The sequence below is a fragment of the Hylobates moloch genome, unplaced genomic scaffold (assembly GCF_009828535.3).
Source record: "Hylobates moloch isolate HMO894 unplaced genomic scaffold, HMol_V3 SCAFFOLD_3, whole genome shotgun sequence".
NCBI classification, from domain to species: domain Eukaryota; kingdom Metazoa; phylum Chordata; class Mammalia; order Primates; family Hylobatidae; genus Hylobates; species Hylobates moloch.
The window spans coordinates 8,764,080-8,787,147 of record NW_026652278.1 but is presented as its reverse complement, the minus strand read 5'-3'; the positions used below and the strand labels follow the sequence as shown (position 1 = coordinate 8,787,147).

The 23,068-nt window shown below is 50.5% G+C and overlaps 1 protein-coding gene across 6 annotated transcripts in view; it reads right to left on the bottom strand.

The window, feature by feature from the left end:
- Positions 1 to 23,068, bottom strand: part of FAM53B (family with sequence similarity 53 member B) — a 138,311-nt gene that overhangs the window by 56,112 nt on the left and 59,131 nt on the right. For 5 of the 6 annotated variants that reach the window (XM_058435911.1, XM_058435910.1, XM_032175691.2 and 2 more), the window contains exons 3-4: positions 17,565 to 17,619; positions 3,087 to 3,859 (exon numbers count right to left, since the gene is read on the bottom strand). In XM_058435911.1, the coding sequence (XP_058291894.1) occupies positions 3,087 to 3,859; positions 17,565 to 17,619 (828 nt within the window). Of the gene's footprint in view, positions 1 to 3,086; positions 3,860 to 8,226; positions 8,346 to 17,564; positions 17,620 to 23,068 lie in introns of those variants that run through there. The other variant, XM_058435913.1, reaches the window with a different exon arrangement.

Genomic DNA, 23,068 nt, shown 5'->3' with positions numbered 1-23,068 from the left:
TCAACGTCACCTTCTAAATGCAGATCCAAAAGTGAACACCATGCCCAGAAGAGCCCTGATGGGCACAGGGACCAAGAGAACTTCAGTTTCCTCAAGAGAGACTGGAATGGACAAGCTCTGAGGTCACATCTCCTGACATTCTCTGCTGCTAGCAGAGTCTACACCCCAGGGCACTTGCTCCTGTCGAACTCAACTGTGGATACAGATGAGAGCAGGGCCTTGGACCTCAGAGCTTCCTGCTCTCTTACTCTCTCAGATTCTCTCCCTGGACCCTTTCCTGCTGGCGGATTGGAGGGGCTCCAGCTACCACAGTCCATCAGGCCACACCGAATGATGGCCAGAGGGAAGCCCCTGTGTGCTCCCGCACACCCTCAAGATCTGCTCTAGGCCCCAGTCGGGACCTCTAGGGGAGCTGGGGCTTTTCAGAATGGCCAGCTGCTCCAAAGGTCTAACTGAAAAGGCCCTCTGCAGCTTTAAACCGAGGCTCTCACACACCTGGCCTCAGAACCCACACACGAAGGGCGCCTTTACAAGAATGCACAAGTGGAGCTCTCACCCCCAAAGGCAAATGTGTAAACCAAGATCAAAAGGCCCACGAAAGAGAAGCCAGAGCCCAGCGGAAGGAAGCGTGGGCCACACCTGGGTACCGGCCTACCCTTCCAAAGATACGGAAAGCCTAACTCCAAGCCTTGCTTCCATGGGCATGCAGAGCAGACCCCAGCCCCTTCTCAGTGGTCCCAAATGTTGAGTGAAGCCACAGCACGCAAAGGCTGGGGTCTGTGGCCAGTGGCCAGTAGTCTCACCTCACTGGCCATCTGGCAACACGTTAGTCCTTGTACACCAGCAACATGCCCAGCTCATCAGGTTCCCATGCACAAGGCCATGCACTCACCAGGGCTCTTGATAAATACACAGGGATACCCTAGGCCTCATTCTCAGGGCCCCACAGAAAAGCAAGGCCCACCTCCCCAGGCTAGAAATCATCTGATGGCGGAGCCAAAGCAGGCAAAGCCCCATGGAGAGAGGGCTGACCAGGGTCTAGACTCTTGGTGGGGGCATGGCTCAGCATCCACGGGCCCAGCCTCAGGGCTCTGGCCATAGGCCTTGGGCACTCACGCTTTCCAGAGGCCCCTCTCTACTTTCCCTGTGCCCGAGACCCGCTGCCAAAGAGGTGGCCAAGGACAGACAGGCTGAACCACAGCAGCCTCCTCAGGCTCCGCACACCTTCCCAGATCTGGGAGGCCTGCCTGGGGCCGATGAAGCCATCTATACAACTGGGCGCAGCCCCACTGAGCAATATATTTTTAAATAGTTTCTAACCAAACAAGGTCAAGAAATGTCTCCAATGATGCCAGTGGTGTTATTCCAACTGTGCCTAGTAAAATACAATAACATGTATGTTGTTTTTATTACCTATCTAGCTGATTAGGTAATAAAATATGCTCAGCATTAAAAATTTAGCTGAAGCCATTATCATACCCAGAACTCGGGGCTCTGGGTTTTCCTCAGAAGTCACCCAAATCTGTCACCTTTCCAGACTTTTAACCTATTTAAATTTTTCTGGAGAAGGGAAATTCCTCTTGGTGTCCAATAAATGTGTTCAATCCCTGTCCAGCTAGTAAAGTCAAAAACATTCCACTACACAGCAAAAAGATTGGCACACGCCTGGAGCCACAATGGAAGAAATGGAAACTAGCTGAGAAGGGGCAAGAGCTCTGCCCCACACCCCTTCAGGCTCTCCCTCAAGCGGATCCCACTGACACAGGGAGGCACAAGCATACCACCACCTTGCCCTCCCATAATGCCCCAGCCAGTGCCCAGGCTCTTGAACAAAGGTGGCCAGAGAGTTTGGACTCTGGGGCCAGGTATGCTTTAGACTTAGGACACCGGCACCTCTTCTTTTATGGGTAGACCTCTATGTTGGGAGTAGGAACTAAAGGAGAGAAGAGCAAAACCCCATGAAGAGAAACTGCATGTTCTTTGTAAAAGGAAAGAAGACCCAACTGAGAAAACAACATTGGGCTTGGAAGGAAGTCAGCTATGCCCGCCCGAAACACAGTGAGCACGATGAGCCTGCTTCCCCTGGATCTGGCCATAATGCTGAGTGACCAAGGCCAACCCCCTCCAAGCCCTCTGAAACCATCCTCATCAACAAGAAGATCTTCACCCCTTGAAACCCAGTGAGACCAATGTTTATATAAACAAGTCCAGAAAAGATGATGGTCAGACCGTGGCATTAAGCAACTGATGGCCTCCTGGATGAACACAGAACCAACAGTGTTGTGTCCCATCCCATCCGCCCATCCTTGAGTCAGAGGTCCCAAGGGCCAGCACCACTTCCTCATCCCCAGCCAGAACCAGATGCAGCCAACTCTCAGGCTCAGAGACGCTCCTGATGACAGAGTATTAACTCCAAGTTCATCTCATTCAAATCAATATCCAAGATCAGTGTTAGCACAAGGCAGAGCTCCAAGACAAAGAGGATAAAGTCCAAGAGACAGGGGTGTGTGGCCAGATACTTCTTCTACAGTGAAGGGCAAGGATGATTGCAGAGGCAGCTCAGAGGATATTGATCACAACATCTTGATGGCCTCACGTTTCAACAGTTTAATCAAAGGAATAAGCTCCCCCCAGTCACTAGCTCTTGGAAACCATTACCCACAACCCTGATCTCAGGATCAGCATAACCCAAGGGGCACTGAATCCCAGTGTGTGTGAATGTCTCTTGCAGCAGCTGCAGGGGTGGCTTCCTGGGAGAGACGGCTCCAGTGAAGGGCCAGAGGGGATTACCAGTGTTTGGTCCAGTGAGTCTGCCCACCGACACCCCGCCTCTCACCATCCGCCTGCCCTTGTACCCCTAGCACTGAGCTCACAGTGAAAGGGAATATTTCGTTGTAAATAGAAATAAACGCTTTTTAAAAATCAACTGGAAATAATCTTTCTTTGAATAGGATTTAAAAAAACAAGGAAATTAACCCACTCTTGGGTATTTCTGAAACTGGCGTTCTACGCTTGTCTAGGACGGCCCAGAACCAGCAGAGGCTCCAGTGAGCACCAAGGTGACTCCAGGCTGCTGGGACTCTTACCTGTGCCATCTTGGCAAGGTCTAGAGAAGGCCTCTGCTCTTGCACTTCTTCAGGGCGTCGCCTTTTAACACCGACCTTCTTGTCGTTAAGGACACACGGCTGGGAGCGGCTGCGGGAAAGGCCGCTGGAGCGTCTCGCCAGCTCTGGCGTTGAGGCAGGTGTGCTGTTGGCTGAGGGAGGACAGTATTCCACAAAGGAAAACTGCTCATGTGAGCAAGAGAGGGACCGCTGCAGGTCCAGCCGGCCTCCTCCCACGGGGTGCAGGTCAGGACTCCAGGTGTCACCTGCCTGTCCACACGGGGCTGAGCCTGGCACCCCTTGGCAGGGCTGCCCTCCAAATCGGTGGTGGAATCCTGCCTGGTCGCAGGGTGAGGAGAGCACGTTGGCCCGGGAAGGGAGGCTGAAACTGGAACTCCTCTGCATGGTGCTGAAGCCGTTGGAATAGCGCTGGACGCTGCCCCCGCTGTAGCAGCGTCTCTTTTCCACGGGAGTCCAGACTTTGGAGCCCAACGGCCTCCACGATGTCCGGCAACTGGACATCTCATCGGAGAAAGACAGTGAGCGGCACTGGCGCTTGCTAGGGGGTGCTGAGGGGTTCCCGTTGTGGTCGCTGATGCTGAGGTCTTTGATCAGACTGGTCACAGCGCAGGCAGTCACTGCCTCCCGGTGCCATAGTGAGCTGTCCTTTTCAGGCAGGCATTCCCAGATGCTGGTGCTCGGTTGGTCAATCTGAAGAGGGCATTTCCTGTCCAGGTCTCGCCATCTGTCATTTTCTGGTTCATAAATGACAAGGAGAAAACAGGATTTGAGAAGACCTTCACTCCAGCCCTTTATTATCTCCACACCAACAGCCCGTTTCAAACACAGTATCTTAGAGCCAAAAGGCCCTTAGAAACCATCCAGTCCAACCTCATTTTACAGATGAGAAACTGAGGCTGAGAGAGGAGAAGTGAATCCCAAGGCTTTGAGTTGGAAGTTGTAAGCAGAGCAGGGCCTAGAATCCAGATATACCCCTAGGACTCCTGATACGGTTTTATTTCCAGTGTACCACACTGCCTCCCAGGAGAATCCAAAGCAATATTTTTCATCCAAAATGTTTCTCATCTTACGGGTGGGAAACCAACTTGCCCTGAACCCTGCCCTGGCCGGTGAGAGAGTCGGGACAAGACATCTGTTAAGTGCCACTGGGTTCTCTGCAGCTCTCAAGACTGGGACTCGATGCCCTGGCAGAAGACCACAACCAAAGATGTCTCAACAGCTCAGATGGCCAAGGTCAAAAGATGGCTGGGGCACTGCCAGGTTAGTTCACCCCAATTCCACCTTGAAAGCCTTTGCTGATAATAGAAGCTGGAGCTTGTACTGATTTAGGTCACCTCCGTCAAAATGCTCAACATCGACGTCACCAATGGCTGCCAATCACAGAACTTTCTCTGTGTTCACTGGATTTTTCACTTAAAGCCATTAAAATCTCTAAGAACAAATCTTGGGCTTCACAGACTTAAGGGCACCACTTAAACGTATGTATTCAGGTCTTTACTTGAATACACAAATAAATAACCTACCCTGCTATGAAATGCTACATTTGCACTTGAACCTTTATTTTGTGAAATAGTTAAGAACTATTCATTGTTTTTCTACTATGGAATCAGGCACCGTGCTGGGAATTTTAGGAGATGCAAAGATAAATTTGACATAGTTCTTGTATTCAAGTTTACAGTATAAATGCAAAGTTATGAAATATGCCATGCTGTCAGGGAACAACCTGTTAGTACTATTTTCTCGAGCCTATATATATTTATAAATCATGCACATGTGAATGGCTTCAGTCAGTCAAGAGAAGAATAGAAGTGAAACCTGAAATGATATTTGGTAGGTATTTAAACGCACGCCGGGTCTCTCAGCAATGCAGATCACTTACTGAGCATTCAGCTGGGCTGTGTAATCCACACACAGCACCCTGAGTGCAGGTACCATCATGGACCAGATCAGGAGACCAAGGCTTGGGGGACATTGAGCAACTAGCCCAAGGCCACACAGCTAAAACCAGACAGGATGTAAACCCAGCTTAGTCAGGCCCCAGAGCACAGGCCCTTTTCACTACACTGCAGCACTGAGGTGGACTGTGGGTGAGCCTGACTCTGGCCCTGGCCTTAAGAAGTTTATGGGTCAGGCAAGACAGGCTCAGGTGCAAACAACTGAGATTTAACCCATGAGTGCTCGAGGCAGCAAGGACTACAAACCTATCTCCTCTACCAGTGGCCACTCCTCAAAGGGCACCAACAGACCCACCCCAGCTGAGCGTCACAAGCAGCAGCTACTTGACTGACTCAATGGGAATGACCTGTGCAGACCAAAGGGAGGGCCAGGAGCCCAGAGGAAAAGCCGAGGCAGAGCTAACGGTGGTTCTCCTTCCTCTTGGGCATCCTGCCAAGGTCATGAGATACAGATTGAGGGGCTGGGACCCTGACAGGGGACACTAGTAGAAATTGTCCAGAGGCTGTATTCGTGGAGGGCCTCAGAAGCTGGAGATGCAGGAGAGAAACCTTCCAACAGCCCAGGCAAGCCAGCTGCAACAAAGCAAGACTGTCGCTAAACATCCAATTCCTTCATCATACATCGTTCATCTCATCTCTGAAATTTCCCAGGGCCTGACCACAGCAGGTCTCAATATCTGCTCCTCCAACTGGATTGGATCAATTAGTTCCAATAATCATCCAAAGTACCTCTTCCTGCAAGATGCATTAGGTTGTTCAAACATGCTTCACCACCAAGGAAACCATTCCCTTTGGGTATTCACCATTCTATTAGATCAGTTTCAACTTGACACTAGTCAGCAGTTGAACGTCCAATAAACTAATATAAAGTAAAAAAAATTTTTTTGAGACAGGACCTGCCTCTGTGGCCCGGGCTGGAGTACAGTGGCATAATCTCAGCTCACTGCAACCTCCACCTCCCAGATTCAAGCTATTCTGGTGCCTCAGCCTCCTAAGTAGCTGGGATTACAGGCATGTACCACACGCCCAGCTAATTTTTGTATTTTTTTGTAGACATGGGGTTTCACCATGTTGGCCAGGCTGGTCTCAAACTCCTGGCCTCAAGTGATCCACCCACCTTGGCCTCCCAAAGTGCTGGGATTACAGGCATGAGCCACCGTGACCAGCTATAAAGCAAAATTAAAGGAAATATAAACTCTTGTTGACAGAGTCACAACTATCCCAGTTATCTGATTTAAAAGAAAACAAAGTTATCCTAAGAAAAAAGTGAAGATTTATGTATGATGATGTTCATCAAAATGATGAGCGATAGCAAAATGGTAAACATAATTAAAACGTTTTACAGTAGGGGCCGGTTAAATAAATTATCAAGGAATAACATAGAGCATGCAGAAGAAGAGTTTCAAAGAATATTAAATGATGTGGGGAAATGCTAATAATATAAAGCTGAGCATAAAGAAACAGGATATAAAACTGTATAGAGGGTGTGATTCCTACTTAGCAAAATATGTCTGTTGTATGTGAAGGTAAGAAGGAAATAAACCAAAATGTTAATAGTGGATTGGCAGACAGCTGGTTGGTTAGTTTATTTTTTCTCTTTTGTTCTTCTACAGTCTCCAAACGTCCTATGAGAAAAAATGTATTATCGAATATGTGGGGGATGTGACCACCAAGCCCACTGGTGCTGTGCCCTTGCTTAACTCAGGAAGTGAGCCAAGGTCGGGGCGGGGGCCCACAGCCCGCCCTCTGCTGGGTTAGCTCCTCTGGGTTTTCAGGAAGTTGCCGTACAAAACGCTGGCCACTAACTTCTCTTTTGAGACAAGGCACTGAGGCACCAGATGGGCCAGGAATGACTGAGGAAGAAACCAATGGGCTTGGCACAGAGCAGCGAGGGTGGCCGGTGCTCATGGAGCCTGAGACATACTACAGACTGTGTCTCCGCCAGGCCGCGGGGAAACCCGTGACATGAAAAGGAGTTGATCCCACTCTCAGAGGATACCATTTTCTGTTCCATTTTTGCGCCACTGGCCTGGAATTTTCCCCAGGTCTAGTGAAATCATAGAAGAAAGGGGAATCGGGAGCCAGCTAAACAGGAACACACCATCCCTCCTATCTGCCTTCCTTTCCCATGGCCAGCCTGCGATCTTGGTGCTTCTTGAAGGGACCCCTCAGGGCCTCCCTACTCCAGGCCTACCTCCTCACTGCCTCTAGAGAACTTTCTGAAGCCCCCACCTATTGTGGCCCATTCACTTCAGCTGTCAGCCACTGCTTCCGGGAAAGAAGACAAGCACTTCAGACTGGCACCCAGGCCCATCTCTTCATCATTCCCCGCAACAAACCCTACACTCCAGGTATCAAACCTCCTATGACAGTGGAGGTCAGAAAAGAATCATATAGTCAAAATCATCCTTGAAGAATTCCTGAACCAGCCCACAAAGTACAACTCCTCCCCTCAGCTTTGTGTAGACAAACCAAAAGGGTAATTCTTATGCACCACCGATTCTTTATGAAACTAAAGTTTAATAACTAGACTGCAGGAGCAAGCACAGGTAAGATCTATATGCAGAAAGGCTGGAAGTCCAACTTGCTGGTCCTTGAGGTGATTACCAAAACCCAGGGGCATCAGAGCTGGGTGATGAATTCCTACAGGACCTACTCCTTCTGTGTTACAGAGTAAGCCTCTATGGCCTGTAAGATTTCTTTGTTGCAGGGAAGATTCGAAGAGTCAGTTTTTAACTGTGAAGAGAAGTTGCAGCTTCTCCCAAACATCAGCTCTTTCACTCCTTTGCAAAGAACATTCCACACCTTTGCAAAGGCCTGGACTGTTCTTTTCCTGCCTTTATCCTCCTTTCACCAAGAATCTCCTCATTTAAAAAGCCAACTCAAAGCTCCTCTGAACATATACCTTTCTCCTAGCTCTATGATCATACAGCACCTATGTACCTGAACTTTAATTATTGATCTGCTCACACATCTCCTTCTCCTCCTAAGCCATAGACTCTCAAGCACAGCCCCAGTGTGGCTCCCCAGTGCCTAGCACAGAGCAGGGCACACAGCAGACCTTAGTCAGTGGTGCCTGAATGAGGGAGTGGATTGCAAACTGCAGATAAAAGCTACAAGAGGATGTGGTGTTCTCTGGGACTCACCCGTCTTTTGTCCTTGGCAAAGGTGAGTCTTCCTTGGCCAGGTAAGTCCAACCGGGACTGTGCCCTGAACCGTCTGCCCCACCTGGGCCATGTGGCCATGGGTGACTCAGCCAGGAGATGGGTTGGCAGAGTCATGTCTAAGATACTTTGGAAAAGCAAAGCACTGCTATTGTGTATCAACACCAGCCAGGTGGCCACTTGTTCAGTCGGCAGGCAGATAATATTGTAATTGTTTCTATCTTTATCGCTTTGAGAAGTACAATATGAGAAAAGTAAAAACAATCAAGGCTATGTTTAGCCCTGTGTTTTCCGCATGCATTCGCTCAGGGAACAGAAAGTGATTTGTTGGGTCAGATCACCAGACAAAAGAAACAGGAATAGAAGCTAATTTTTAATGGCAAACTGCCCCAAGCACTAGGCCCTGACGTCACACCATACAAAGGGCCTCCGTAGGCCTCCGAGAAGAGGATACGGGGTGCCCCCGCCCCCTCCATTCAATATCACTTCTGCACAAACAACTATAACTCTTTCAAGTCACAATTGCCATGGATGTAGGAGTCTACTGAGCAATAGTCACTTGGTGTAGTGGAAAGGGCAAGGACCTGGGTTCAAACCTCAGCTCTGTAAGTTACTCAGTTCCTCATAGCTATTATGAGAATTAAACAGGCATCTCATACAGGGCATAGAGTAGGCTCTCAAAAACAGCAGTCATCATAAGGATAATTAACAGTACTGGAAAACGCTCTCCTAGCTGGGACTTGACTCAGCCAGAGCTGCAACTGGGTGCCAGCCTCTGTGGAATCCAGCTGGAATGGAAACCTGGCTTCTCTGACTAGGATTTCTCAAAGTGTGGCTTATGGGCCACCTACAGGAGCATCCTTTGGGGGTGTTTGTTAAAATGCAGGTTTCTAGACCCCGTCTCTGACTTGGTAAATCAGAGTCTCTCTGGGTAGGCATTTGCATCTTAATAAGCTCCCCAGGTTATTTCAATGCAAAAATGTTGAGAAATGCGGTTCTGGAAAGCAGATGACATGGAGAACTGAGTTCTCAAACATCTGTCAGAATGACGGCCCATCCAGACCATCCAGCACCACTGCCCAGAAGCTTCAGGAGGGTTGACAATTCTGGTCTCTACAAATTTGAATTCATAACATCACTGAAAGTTGGTGTTTATGTTTTGGTTTGGGCTAATTCCAGGAAGAAGTATGGAGAAGGATCACTTCACCCTTCAGAGGTTTCACAGGACAGGATGGGGACCCTCACGGCTTCCTTCTCAAGCTACACATGCTCTTGATGGAGAGCCACTAGCAAAGGCCTTAGAAGCTAACTTATTCCTGTGAACAAGATGAGTGTGAAGCCTCCCACTTTCTCCCTGAGAACATGCAAGGGCCCATCAGCTGTGTCCTAAAGATACGCAGAAGGACCCCCCATCCATCTGCAGCCTGACATCAAGCCCCTGGCAGACCTGAGCAGGGCGTGATGGCCCACAGCCTGAGAGCATGGCACCAGCCCATTCAGTTCTACGCTGCGCCTGTTGCTTTAGCCTTTAGGGCATGTAAAGCTTCTCCATGTCCCCACTGAGCATTATCTTCACAAGTCTGAAATGATACATACATGAGAGCGTGTGCATTTGTGTGTAGCGTAAACACACAAGAGCCTTTGCCTGCAGATGGGAGGGTGAGCCACACAAGCATCCTTGGGCCCAGTTCTCTCGGTCTTGGACAGACTAGGTGACCAAGGTCTCTTCCAAGCTGAGGTTTGATGACTGAGCTTGCAGTTTCTGACTTTTGATTATGCCACAAAGAACAGGAGAATGAGTTGCCTACATATGCAGAGACAAGGACTCAAATTCCCAAATTCGCACTCATAAGGCTCTGGTCCTGTCACCTTCTGACTAAGAAGGGCAGAAGACTGCTGTGTGCACAGATCCTAGAGCTCGAAGCAAGAAAAACACTCAGAGGAATACGAATGGCATCTGACCTCAAATGTTCTTATTTCCATTTCCACCCTTAAATTTGAAGGAAAATTCCCAGGGCCCCAGATTCTTGGGGGACTATAAACCTTCATATATTCAAAAGATAGAGGAGCTTTATAGCCCTAGAGAGCTCTGTGCTATGTTTTCGATGGTGCCTTATGGTCACATAAGTACAGCAGAATGTGGTTTCCAGAAAAGGTTAAGCACCTCAAGTACAGACCAAGATACAAAATGCCCCAATTAGCAAGCATGCTGTCAGATCACAACCAGCTGACTCATTCTTACATTTCACACCTATCTACTTGTGCTGACAATGAGTATCTCTCCCCTGCCCTGTGGGTTGGGTTGTGCTAACTTGGCCTCAGGGCCACAAAGACTCTATGCTTGGTTTAGGGAGAAGCTCACCAACCCATCAATGGGAAAATCAAGAGAGCCAAGGTGTCTTTCTGAAGGCGGTTTTGCTAAACTGATCTTACGAAAAGAACATGGGGGTTGGGGGGACACAAGCAGGGCAATGACATGAGCTCCCCCACAATCGTCTCATCTGTTTTTAAATGGACTTTAGAGCCTCTGGCTCCCTGGAGAGTCTCTTTGCCTGTATGACCAGAAGGAGACTCAATTCAGAGCAGTGTCAGGAACAAAAAGTCCTCGGGCTTTGCCTGCCAGGCCTCAGCTTCAGGTCCTGCCCACGCACCTGGGATGGACTGTAAAATGGCAGCTGTGTCTTGGATTCGGGGACAGCAACACAGGACACCAAGTTCCTCACACAAGGCACAAGGAACAAGGGATTCGGATGGCTAGAGGTAACGCTCCATCAGGCCCCACATCCAAGGAAGAAGGAAGGCGGGTCTGCAGGGCTCTGGGAGGTGACAAAGAGGCTACTAAGGACAAACAGTGGGGTTCAAAGCCATTATCAGGGCCCTGCCCTTACCAGCAGAGTTGGGGTGGCCCATGGCAGCTGCCACTGCTTCTGGGAAGTCTTTGCTCTTACAAAAAGATGCCCAGTGAGATCCTCAAGGTTAAAAACCACACCAGCTGGGGCATTGGGAAGAGGGGCCTCAATCTCACCATCTGCACAAGGCGGGGTAGACTAGGGTCTTGTGACAGCCCTTCTGGTTCTGACCAGGACTTCCTATTCTACCCCCCAGCTCCCACAGGCGTTCATAAATGTACAGGGAACAGCTAGTATTTGCACTGGCAACAAGAACTCTGAAGGGACAACAAGGTCAGTTTGGTCCATCTCCTCTGGATTTCCATCCTGATTGTGGATGTGCACAGAGCGTGTGAAACAGGCAGCTGCTGGTGATGCATCTCTCAACTGATGTGCACAGCAAAGCTGGGTGCCATTAAACAGATGAGGGAACTGGCAACAGGCAGAGCTTTTCACAAAACTGTCAATAAGTGCATATTTACTGTTAATCAGCTAACACTCCAATAGGGTCCTTGCTGAAGCTGAGAAAGAGCATGAATGTGCATCCCAAGCACGTGACTCATCTCATGGGTTGTCACAGCAATCCCAATCTGACTGATGGGGGAATCTGGGCTTCAGAACGATGTCACATCTCCCCCATGGACACACATCCAGCAAATGACAGAGCCCAGCCGTCAACCTAGTCTGTAGACCCAACGTCATGCTCTTGCAGTTGGGCCAGGCTGCCTAACTTGACCATCTCTTCATGTGGAAGGCATGGCACCCAGACAGGCTGGCAGTGGCCATTCCCTGTCCTCTGGCACTATTGTGGTCCCCTCCCCATCAAGTCGGCCCAACCTGGGTAAGAAGGCAGCCCTGGGAAGCTCTGTCTTCACTTGTCACTGGCAACACTTATCATGTGCCAACCACATTTTACATCTACTTCCATTCTGTGCTTTATTATTCCTGAAACACTGCCTGAAACCAATGAATGGCACAAGCAAAAATTTAAATACCCTATATGGCCAAACTATTTTAGAGATTTTTAAAAATCATGCATATGACCATAATAAAAATAAAAATAATAAAGCAAACCTTAAAAAATCATATATATATATACATACTTACATATGGATGTAATTTTTTTTCAACGAAAACAAATCTCATTCTAGCCTACACTGGTTAACGAGCAGTCTCTTATTGGAGGACCTGGCCCAAAGATCACATTCAAAATGGCTGTCTCTGCAAAACAGAAAAAGTGGCAGAGACCAAAAATTTGGCCTGAGAAGCTCTGATTTTCTTATTGCTGTCATTCATTTTGATTCATTCGTTTATTTGTTCTAAGAATCAAAAACACTCAAGCTCTGATGGCCACCCTTTTCCTGCAACGCGCAATCATTTTCCACTTTCCATGACAAACAGTGGCTGAGTTTAAAGACCAAAAGCTACCAAATCTCAAAGCAAAATCTCTTAGTCCTCCCCGGCTCAACACAGCCAACTGGTTTACCCTGTAGAAATTAATACAGAGAGTGCCCCAGGGAACAACCCTTTTATGTACAGAGTAGACTTTAACAGCCAAGTAATTAAACCCTGAAAGTAAGGGCTTATAATTAAAATGCGGACAAACCTGAACTGGGGCGGCACAAGGAGGGCTGCTATAATATTTTTACAATTCCTTTTTATACATAATGTATGATCCTTCTGCTCAAGTTTCCTCTATGTTCTTTGCCTGTGAAATAATTTACATTAATAAATAATTTATTACCATAACTCCTAAAGTAATTATGGGTTTCCATCCAATTTTTTTTTAGCATATGAATTGTTTTGTTCTCTGTCCATTGACTTGTATTTACAAGACTTTTCCTAGTAGCCTTTTTAAAATAATTGGTATTGCTTTCGCTTTCTTACATATGATGTGATTTCCAGGTCTCCTCCTCGCCTGAGTGCTGAGGAAAATGGAATGTGTGGTGTCCATTGTCCCTGCAATACAAATGCACTGAATGGCTGCAATTAGCCAAGGGTGGTGAATGGAGACTGCGCTCACTCCACTTGCCCTGTTTCACCAAAAAAAGATTAAACTAGTACACGTGTGACCCTGGGTCCCCCACTGCAAATGGGAGAAGATGTGGAGGGAGCCTTGACTCAGAGTCCACGTGTGGCCCCTGCTTCTCCCCACACAGGATGACTCTCAGCCACAGCCCAGGCCCCTCTTTGTACCCACTAGAAATGAGAGCCAGGAGCAAGGGCTGGCCCCCTCGCCCAGCCAGCTGACCAGTGGGTGGGCCGCACCACGGAGCTGCCACCTGACCCATGTTTCCTGTGTTGAGAGCACAAGAACCAGTCATATAAATGGCTCTTTCCTAGAGAAGCTTTGTAGAGGAAATTCCATTTCAGCAAAGAAGGTGGGCTGGGGATGCTCTGGAAGATGAGAAAGGAAGCCAAGAGTCAAAACAGCCTCCGCTGGCAGGAGCCCTGTGGTGGGGGCTGAGCTGGCACCCTAATAAGGGGCACTGAGCCCTGGTGCAGGGCTGGCTGGGCAGCACTCAGCTCTACCCTCTCTGCTTCTCCCATCCACGCTTCATCCTGGCTTTGTTCTCTCTTCCACACTGAGAAGCACAAAACCACTTCTCTGTATCAAGTTCCTAAACTGGGGTAGGGGACAAGAGTGGGGAGGGGCCGGGTATCCAGCTTGCAATCACAGGGCGTGAAGTGCTTTTAATTAAAAAAAATAAAAATAAAAAAAAAGCATAGGCCAGGCGCGGTGGCTCATGCCTGTAATCCCAGCACTTTGGATCACCTGAGGTCAACAGTCCGAGACCAGCCTGACCAACATGGTGAAACCCATCTCTACTAAAAATACAAAAATTAGCCAGGCATGGTGGCAGACGCCTGTAATTCCAGCTACTCGGTAGGCTGAGGCAGAAGAATCGCTTGAACCCAGGAGGCGGAGGTTGCCCTGAGCCAAGACTGCGCCACTGCACTCCAGCCTATGAGACAGAGCGATACTCCATCTCAAAAAAAAAAAAAAAAAAAAAAAAAAAGGCATTGTTGTGAACACTCAATTTATATTAGTTATGCGTTTTATCTAAGTGGGTGCAGAGGAGGCTGAGCTACTTGAAAGGGTGGCATTTTAAAAAGTGACCAGGGTGCCGTGCTTCTTGCTCTACTGCACTTGCCCAGATTTTCTGCAGAACATTTGTGAAACCTGAACTCATACTGGCTTCCAGAGAGGACCCTGGCATGGGGGCTCAGGAGGAAAAAATCCTGAGTCACAAGGCCAACTGTCCCCAGCTCTCACGGGAGAATTCCACTGATCAGCACCAGAACATGAGTCCTTTATCTTCAGGAGACAGGCTGGGGGTTGGTGATTATGATAATTTGGTGTTTTATCTTCGCACAGCATTGTCCAGCGCTGGAAGGGCCCAAAACCCTCTTGAAAAGTCTAGCCGGCCCCTCAGAGTATTCTCTTCCCCACTGTTGAAAAGCAGGCATGCCGGGCATGGTGGCTTACTCCTGTAATCCCAGTACTTTGTGAGGCTGAGGCAGGCGGATCATGAGGTCAGGAGATCAAGACCATCCTGGCCAACATGCTGAAACCCTGTCTCTACTAAAAATACAAAAATTAGCTGGGCGTGGTGGCACACGCTTGTAATCCCAGCTACTTAGGAGGCTGAGGCAGGAGAATTGCTCGAACCCGGGAGGCGGACATTGCAGTGGGCCAAGATCACACCACTGCACTCCAGCCTGGCGACAGTGAGACTCGTCTCAAAAAAATAAAGAAAAGCAGGCACACCTCAGATGAAATCTCGCTGCCTGGGTGGGGTGCACTCCCAGTTCATGGAGCACACGGAGGACTGGAGAGGTAACCTGAGCTTCCACTAGACAGAGTGCACGGGGTAAGGCTCCTGACTGCTGACCCCCCTCCTCCAGCAAGTGCAGGAAAGGGATAGAGGTGGGAGGGAGGATGTGTGCTAAGTGTGTGGCCATCTCCTTAAATCCCCACAACTTGCAAGCTGAGGAAACCTAGCCGGGAAGACGGGGTGGTATCCCCGTAGCTCAAGGGTCTCCAACAGCTCGTGGGAGTTGGCCTAAGCAGCACAGAATTCACTGTTCGTTGATCTTTCTCCTCCACCAGACAGAAAGCTCCCTGAGGGAAGGGGCAGTGTCTGATTCACTCTATCCTCACCAGGTGCCTGACACACAGCAGGTGCTCAAGTCGTATCTATGACCGCGAGCCACTGAAAATGAAAACAAACTGCAGTCAGTGAAACACCTCAGTGATGCACAGCCATGCAGGTCAGGGTTTTCCTGAATCAGGGAAGGGCCGAGCAACAGAAAGATGAGACCCATGGAGAGAGAGCAGCAGAGGAGAACAAGGGGACTCCACAGACCTCTCACCAGTACAACTGCTCCCCGCTTCTCCCTCTGCTGCCTGGCAGTACCCGGGCACTGTCCCACAGAGCAGAAGACAGGACCCTGCTGAAGAGGAGAAGAGCCTGGGACGGAGGCACTGGGACCCAGCCAGCACTTCCTAAAGAGCCACTCTGTAAACAGGAGTCTGCAGACACAGCGTAGTCCCTCCTGGAAACCACAGCCTCCCCAGTAGAAAGCAGGTTGCTGGGCTCTGCAGCCTCCGATAGACTCTCCTGTGCCATTCTGGGCTTTTTCCCACACACCTCCCTTCTCTGGAGCCTCTGCCTTGGTCCCTGGGCCTCAAGACCTGCCCCTACAAGGGCGACTCTCTCTGTCTTCACAAACCCACCAGACTTCCACCTTATTATAACTTACATAGTGCAAAGACTAGAAATCCTTGAAATAAAGACCAACATCTCCACAACCCGGTTTACTGGTCTGGCCTGGTTGACAGCTAAAGCCTAGGCAGGGTTGAAGGGCTGGGCATGCCAGGGCCTCTCTCTTTCCCAGTATGACGCAGGAAGGAAGCTCAAAGGGGAGGCTGTCCCAGGAAGCAGGCGATGAGGCAGGCTTCTGAGCTATGTGTCTGGGGCCCTGAGAGTTTGCTGAAAGCTGTAAACCACTGGGGAGGTATTCAATCCTGTGGGGACGGGCCTCCGAAGTATGTCACACAGAAAACCAGGGCCAGCTGATCTCCCTGTCTCCATCTTCTTCAGTGGCAGCATCAAGAGCACCGCCAGGTGTCCCAGAGCCATGGCATGTGGTTGAGAAGAAAACAATCTCCCTTCGTCACCCACTTGAGTCCAACTCTGCCTACTGAGGGACCTTGCAGAGGGCCACCTCACTAGACCTCAGTTCTCCCGTATGTGAATGAAGCCACTGGCAGAGCCAGCGGGGCCCGGCATGTAAGGAGCCTGGCACAGTGCTCAATCTGACACATCACCTCATCTATGGCAACTGTATCTGAAGAAGAAAAACAAAACACCGCACGTGGAGGGAGGACGGAGAAGGAAAGGCAAGGGAGACTCTGAGGTCTGACCAAAGTAACCTTTGAATCTGAAAGCCCACAGTCATCATCCATCACCCGAGAGTGGTTTCTGAGTCCACACAGACATTACAGAAACTCATCCAGCAAGATGTCCCCAAAGATGGGCAAGGAGAGCCACAGAGAGACACTGAGAGGTCAAACAATGCCCAATCATCTGAAGCATCAAGAAATCAATATATTCAATGGTCATCTTTTTTGCCCCCTATAAAAAACAGTAATTCACACTTGCACAGAAACAGAAGATCAAGGCAATCTTCTCTGGAAGGCATGTCAGCAAAATGAATCAAGAGCCTTAAAAATGTCCCTGCCCTCCAGCCTGTCTATTCCACTCCTGGAAACTATCCTAGCAAATCATCTCAAAGGCAGACAAGAGTTAGGCACTTACATAGTCACTGTTCAACACAACAGCAAATAAAACAGCCCCTTGACCCAACAGCCTAGATGCAGTTACATCACTAAAGACATTCTGATACATTTACCACACAATGCAGTACTGTAGACCATTAAAATGCATGGAATGAACAATTTTAATGCTGTGGGAAGATGATGGTAACTACTCCAAGAGAAAAAAGCAAACGAATATAGTTTTACATAATTATATGTTCACCGTGGAGTGGGCTATATAAAAAATGCTAAGAACATAAACATACACAAAAATATCAACAGTAACTCTCCCTCGGCATTGGGGCTACGAGAGATTTTTATTGCATACTTTACACTATTGTGCATTTTCTGAATGAAAAAAATCAACATGAATTACTTTAATCATCAGACAGAAATTCTCAATGTTGGAGTTGTAAACCACACACCAGTGCCTGTCCCTTCACTCAGGCACCGTAGGGGACCAAAATAGTTAAAACACACAGAAGAGTCCCGGGGCTGCTCTTTTTGAACTTGTGTCCAGAAAGTGCTTTGAGCGTCTCACCTGGAGGACTCAGACCCTGGCTAGAAGGACTAGGAGGACAGCTTCCAGGACGGCCTTGAGTACTTACCCATAATTCCACAAGAGAAAAGTGTAGGTCCTTGACTCATCTTCTTTGGCGTGTGCTGAAAACAACCAGAAAAGCTATTCACTCTTCAAATCATAGGAAGCATGTTTGCACTGACTCTCTACTGATCCCTTCTAAAGTCACAATAAAAGGGTGACCGTCCTTTGCCAATGTCAGATCAGGGAAAGGAGGAAAAGGTATTCAAAGAGAAAACATCTGCACAAAATTAGGCCCAGATTTTTTGTCCCAAGTCTCTAGTGAGTTATGGAGTCCATCGAGTTAATGGGCTCTGAAACTACACAGAAAGCCCCATGACTTCTGACACGAGGGGATTTTTCCACATAAGTGATGTGGAGGCGGCCCAGGGGCACGACGGATGGTAAACAGTGGAACAAGCTTCCCTGAGCTGGGCTGAGAAGAGACCAAGAGAGGAGGGGACCTCCCTGGGGACATGAAGAACCTCAAGTAGGGAGCAGAGGGCCCCAGGTCCGACTCCGAGACCTCTCCCTTCCAGATCCAGGGAGAACAGCTCTCCTGCTCTGGTGAGAAGCATGGGGAGAGCTCGGAAGGGCTGGCCTCTGTTCTGCAGACTGTTTTGTGGCTACATCAAGGCCCCCTGAGGCATTTTCTCTGAACTGAAACAGAAACTCAAAGGTTATATTTGGTCTCAACAGAACAGCTATGGCTTTTGAACTCCTTGGCCCTGTATTTCCACAATGGTTTCCCTTTCCACTGTAAACATTCTACATCTTCCCTGATGCCCCCCGCCTACCCTCAACTGAACACTATGGCCACTGGGCAGAAAATAGGCCAACGAGGCCTAGAAGAACCCCAAATCCAGGGCACTTGCTCCATGGCTACACAGTAAGCTGGGTGTGGAATATTCTGGGGGTTCCTCATGCTAGGTGATACCCAGGTCAAGAGGCTCGCTCGGTCCTCTCATGAGCAGAGACTACCCAGCCAGAGCCCCAAGAAGCAGCTCTGCCTCAAGTGCTCCAAGGCTCCCTCACTCACTCGCCCACTCGCTCAGTGGGCACAGGCTGGTGATTCTTTCTGGGTGGGCTGTGCTGGGGGTTGATCATGCAATGATGAAAGGAGTTCTCAGCCTCAGAGAAATGAGCCTGTCACAGAAGGCTCTAACTTCTGAAAGGAACCCCCAACATTCCCCATCAAAATGACACAAACAGACAAGGCTTCCAGGCTGGTAAGTGGACAAGGGCCCCGGTTCTGGCTCTTTAAGGCCTGGCAGAAGGGTGGGGCTGACTAGGAATGCCTGGCCCATCCAGGTAAGAAGGTGGCAAGCACCTGGCACCAGCTCCCTCACCTCATCCCCATCTACCCAATCCAGGGACCTCTGCACAAGGTCAACACTGTGTTCATCCCACAGGGTTACTAAGGGTCCATCCTGACCAACCTGGGGACACAGAGGTGAAGGAGGGCTCACACTTCATGGAAGACAGTCACAGACAAACCACAGGGAGATCGGGGCTGGAGGGGATGTTCAGGTGTGCTGGGATGAGGGTGGAGGTCGGGGCGGCCTCCTGCGGGGGATGCCTAGACTGCTGTTGAGGACCACAGGAGCTTCTAGGGCGGAAGGGGAACGGGGCAGTCCTCCTACAGGTTGCCCTCCTCAATTTAAAATGATCCTAACAGTATCATCAGGCTCGGTCACCCTCCTGGATTCCACAGTGATGTAACCATCCCCTCTACCGCCACCTGTGGAAATATCTGGGAAGAATTCAAAACGGTTGCACCTGCTTCCTCCCATCCCCCAACACAATCCCAGCTGAGAGATGCAGCTGAGACCACACCGAAGTCATCCAATGGCAAGTGGATGACAAGCGCACGAGAGCCCTGCTGCTGGGGCTGCACTGCCTGCACAGCCGAGAGCTCAGCCTGTGGACACCAGGCAGGCGCCCAGCTCCCAGGCTCAGAGAGGGAAGTCGGGCCAGGGTCTTGCTTGCCAAGGAAGGCGGCTCCCAGCACTAAGGGAACACCTGGGCACAAGGAACTCACCCTCTGGGGAACCTCGGCCCCCAGCCCGTGCCTGCCACGTGGGAGAAGGCAACCCAGGCTGGGAGGGCAGAGAAGCCACACCAGGATGGGGGCTGGGGAGAGCAGAATTGAGCAGGAACACTGGAGCACCTGTGTGCTTCACCGGCACGCATGCAGGAGGGCTTGGGGCTTTCCACACCGAAGCAGGAAGCCACACAGTGAGCCGCCCCCTGCCTGGCCAGCAGAACAGTGCTTGCTGGCCACCTCTCACCAAGCCGGCACGTTCTAGACCAAGGGGGACCTCAGGGCCCTCCTGACCCAGGTCTTCGCAAGGAACGTTGCCAGAGATGCTGGGGTCTGTCTGCCCACAGAGGCAGCACTGGGCCAGCACACAGAGCACCCTAGGTACTCATTCATACATTCACTCGACTTGCTCATTCATTCAATGAGGACTTATCAGCATCTGCAGCAGGTCCCCAGAGTGGCCTGCCATTTCTAACCTGGAAAACAGACTCCCCACCACCCCATCATTGGCCCTGATCCCAGCCACTGCCAGCCCCAGTGAATGCCCCTCCTAACCGCTCTTACAGCCTGTACCCTCGGCCCCCATTCCCCACCCTCCACCCAGAACCCAGAGCCATCTTCTTAAAGCAGAGATCAGACCACGTCATTCTGTTCCAACAACTTCCCACCACAACCAGAATCAAATCCCGGCCGCTACCTCTCCTCCACAGCCTACAGGGCCCCATATGAGCCAACCTGAGTACCCCCAACCTTGCTCTGGCCCTCCCCTCCTCACTCACACCACCCAGTGGGGCCAGGCCAGTCACTACCATCTCAGGGGCTTTGTGCCGGGATTTTCACGCAGCAGGCTCTGCGCTGTTCCTGCCCCGTGGCCTCCTCAGTGGCCTTGCCGGACCATCCTGGCTAAAGCGGTGCCTCCCACCTGCTTTTCTCTCTCCCATCACCTCATTTAATGAACATGGCAGGTATTGGAACATCTGTTCCTGTACTGATTCTCTGCTCCATGGGAACGGAAGCTTCTTGAAAAAGGAGGGCTGTCTTGGTTCCAACATCCCAGCTGACAGCAGGCACCATGGCTACAGCCACCTGTCAGCGCCAGGCTGTCCCACTCCTGCAGCCACACACCCAGCGGACGTCAGGCAATGGAAATGGATTTTCACTGGGCAGAAGTCACCGTCTCCCAAAATCACTGGCCTCACACAAAGTCAAACCTCAGTGGGGAAGGACTGAGAGGCCGGACTGAGTGGCCAGCCTGGGTATTAGAGTCGCCCCACAGGTTGGCCTGGCCTCCTCATGCAGGTCTCCAACACTCTACCTAAGGGTTCCCATGAACCAGCAATGGTGCACACTATGATTTTCTAACTCGAAGGAACGACTTCTCCATTTCCCCACCCCAGGCGAGCCACTACTTGCTCCTCACTGAACAGATGAAACTGCACAGCCCAGTGGTGCGGCCCCCTTCTTCTGTCAGCAGCATGGCAATTTTGAATTGGGATACCTTCGTCCTCACTGGATCATGTCTTAGTGGGCTGTCAACCAAGGTGCCTCCACCTCCCCTGGCCCCGGGCTAGGCCCAGAACTCAGGCCTGGCTGATCAGACACTGGTTCCATGGCTGACTCCTGAACCAGAGCTGGGGCTGATCCGCCCAGCAGGGAGGCCCTCAGCCTGCCCGTGGGCACCTGCTTCTAAAGTCCTCCCAGCTGCTCCCACCCTGCCTTTTCTGATGCCCGACTGGCCCCCTCCTCTCCAGCCCTGAGAGCTCGCCCTGTGCTTCAGGGAGTTCTCTTTTGGGGTAAGTTAGCTGGAGATGGCCTCTGGCGCTGACAAAGGAGGAACGCTGACTGATTTCGTGCTTGACCTCGAGACCAGATCAGGGCCTATCTTGCTTTCTGAGCCCCATCTGTGAAGCTAAGCCAGTGGCGGCCAGGCCAGAACGTCATGTACTGACAGCTTTCCAGGGTGCCAGGCCCCAGTGTACCCTGACCGCTGGCAGGTTTCCCTGGTCCAACTCCACATGGGCAAACCAGCAGAGTTCCTGCTTGGATCTAGGTTGCCCAGGGCCTTTTTTTCCCCAGGCTACCCAGTATATGCTAACATTCCCACTGGTATTTACCATTCCTACACAGACAGCCTTTCCAACACTTTGAACCTCCTGCACCCACAGTGGGAAGAATGAGCCAATCACGGTGTGGAGGCCCCACCAGGCCCTGAGGGAACCCCTCGGCCCTCTGAGGTTTCACAAGACACTCAGTGTCTGCACTCAGCGAGCACCCGAGCCCTAGCTGAAGTCTGCAATGAAATAAGACCAGAGCACATTTCCCCTTTGTGTTTCTCCCACTGTGAAGCCTCTGTTCCCGAGCCCACCCCGGGGCAGGGCCTCATCTCTGTGAGACTCCTCAGATCACGAGAGAAGGTTTTTGGAATTAGATCCTCGTAGGAAAGGCAAAAGCTGGAAATCAAATGGAGGCTTCAGGGCCATCTGTCTGACTAAAGAAAGCAGCCCTGGCTTAAATAAAGACACAATTAAGGCTCCAAATGAGGAACTGGCCCTGCAGAAAATGCCAGGCCACAACCACGGTTCTTCGTAACTTTCCTCTGCACATTATCGACTAAAGCAATCAAGTCACCTTTTCCATCTCCTGGCATGGTGTTACAGGGAGCCACAGAGCAAAGGGGGAGGCTCGCACTCATGCCCTGCGGGGGAACGAGTGGAGCACCCACACTTCCGAAATGCAACCCCGCGAGACCGCGGCAGTCGAAAGCAAAAAGGAGATCCAGGCCTGAGACAAGAAAGAGAAGCTGAGGAGGGAACAGCACCTTTGTGTGAAGACGCTCAAAGATGCTGATAGAGATACGGTGGCCCTGACTCCTGAGGCTCCAGGATTAGCCAAAGCATGGGCCGGCCCCTTGGTATCTCTGCCTGCCCAGGGTGAAAGGCATCAGGCTGCCCTGGACCCTGTGCACTCCTGCATTCTAACTTCAGGTCAGCCTGGGGCCTGCCAGAGATCCTGGCTGGGGCTGTTGAGCTCAAAGTGCCAACTTAGCATGGCCCAAAGTATGAAGAACCCCAGTGCCCAGGCAACTGGGTGCAAGGCCTGACATGACCACTAACTCCTCAGATGAGAAGTCACTTAGCCTTGGCATCCTAATCTGACAAGTACAGAAGGAAGTGCTTGTTTTAGCTACCAGATCAGCCCCTCCAAAAGACTAGTATTGGTTGTTATGCGGAAAGTCAGGCAGCCTAGAGCTGCATACTGCCCTCTGCCCAGGAGCAGCCAGCCATCAGCTCCCTTTGGTCTTCAGCCTTAAGGGAGGATGGGCTGCAGAGAGAAGAGTGGGCCTGGCCAAGGGAGGTGGTCACTGTGGAAACAAAAGAACAGGCCCTTGGCCTGAGTGTGGGCGTGCGGGAAGGAGCTGAGGGAGCACAGTGCTCCAAGGTCAAACGTCTGGGCTGCCTTCCAGGGGAGCAGCTAATGTTAGAACACTG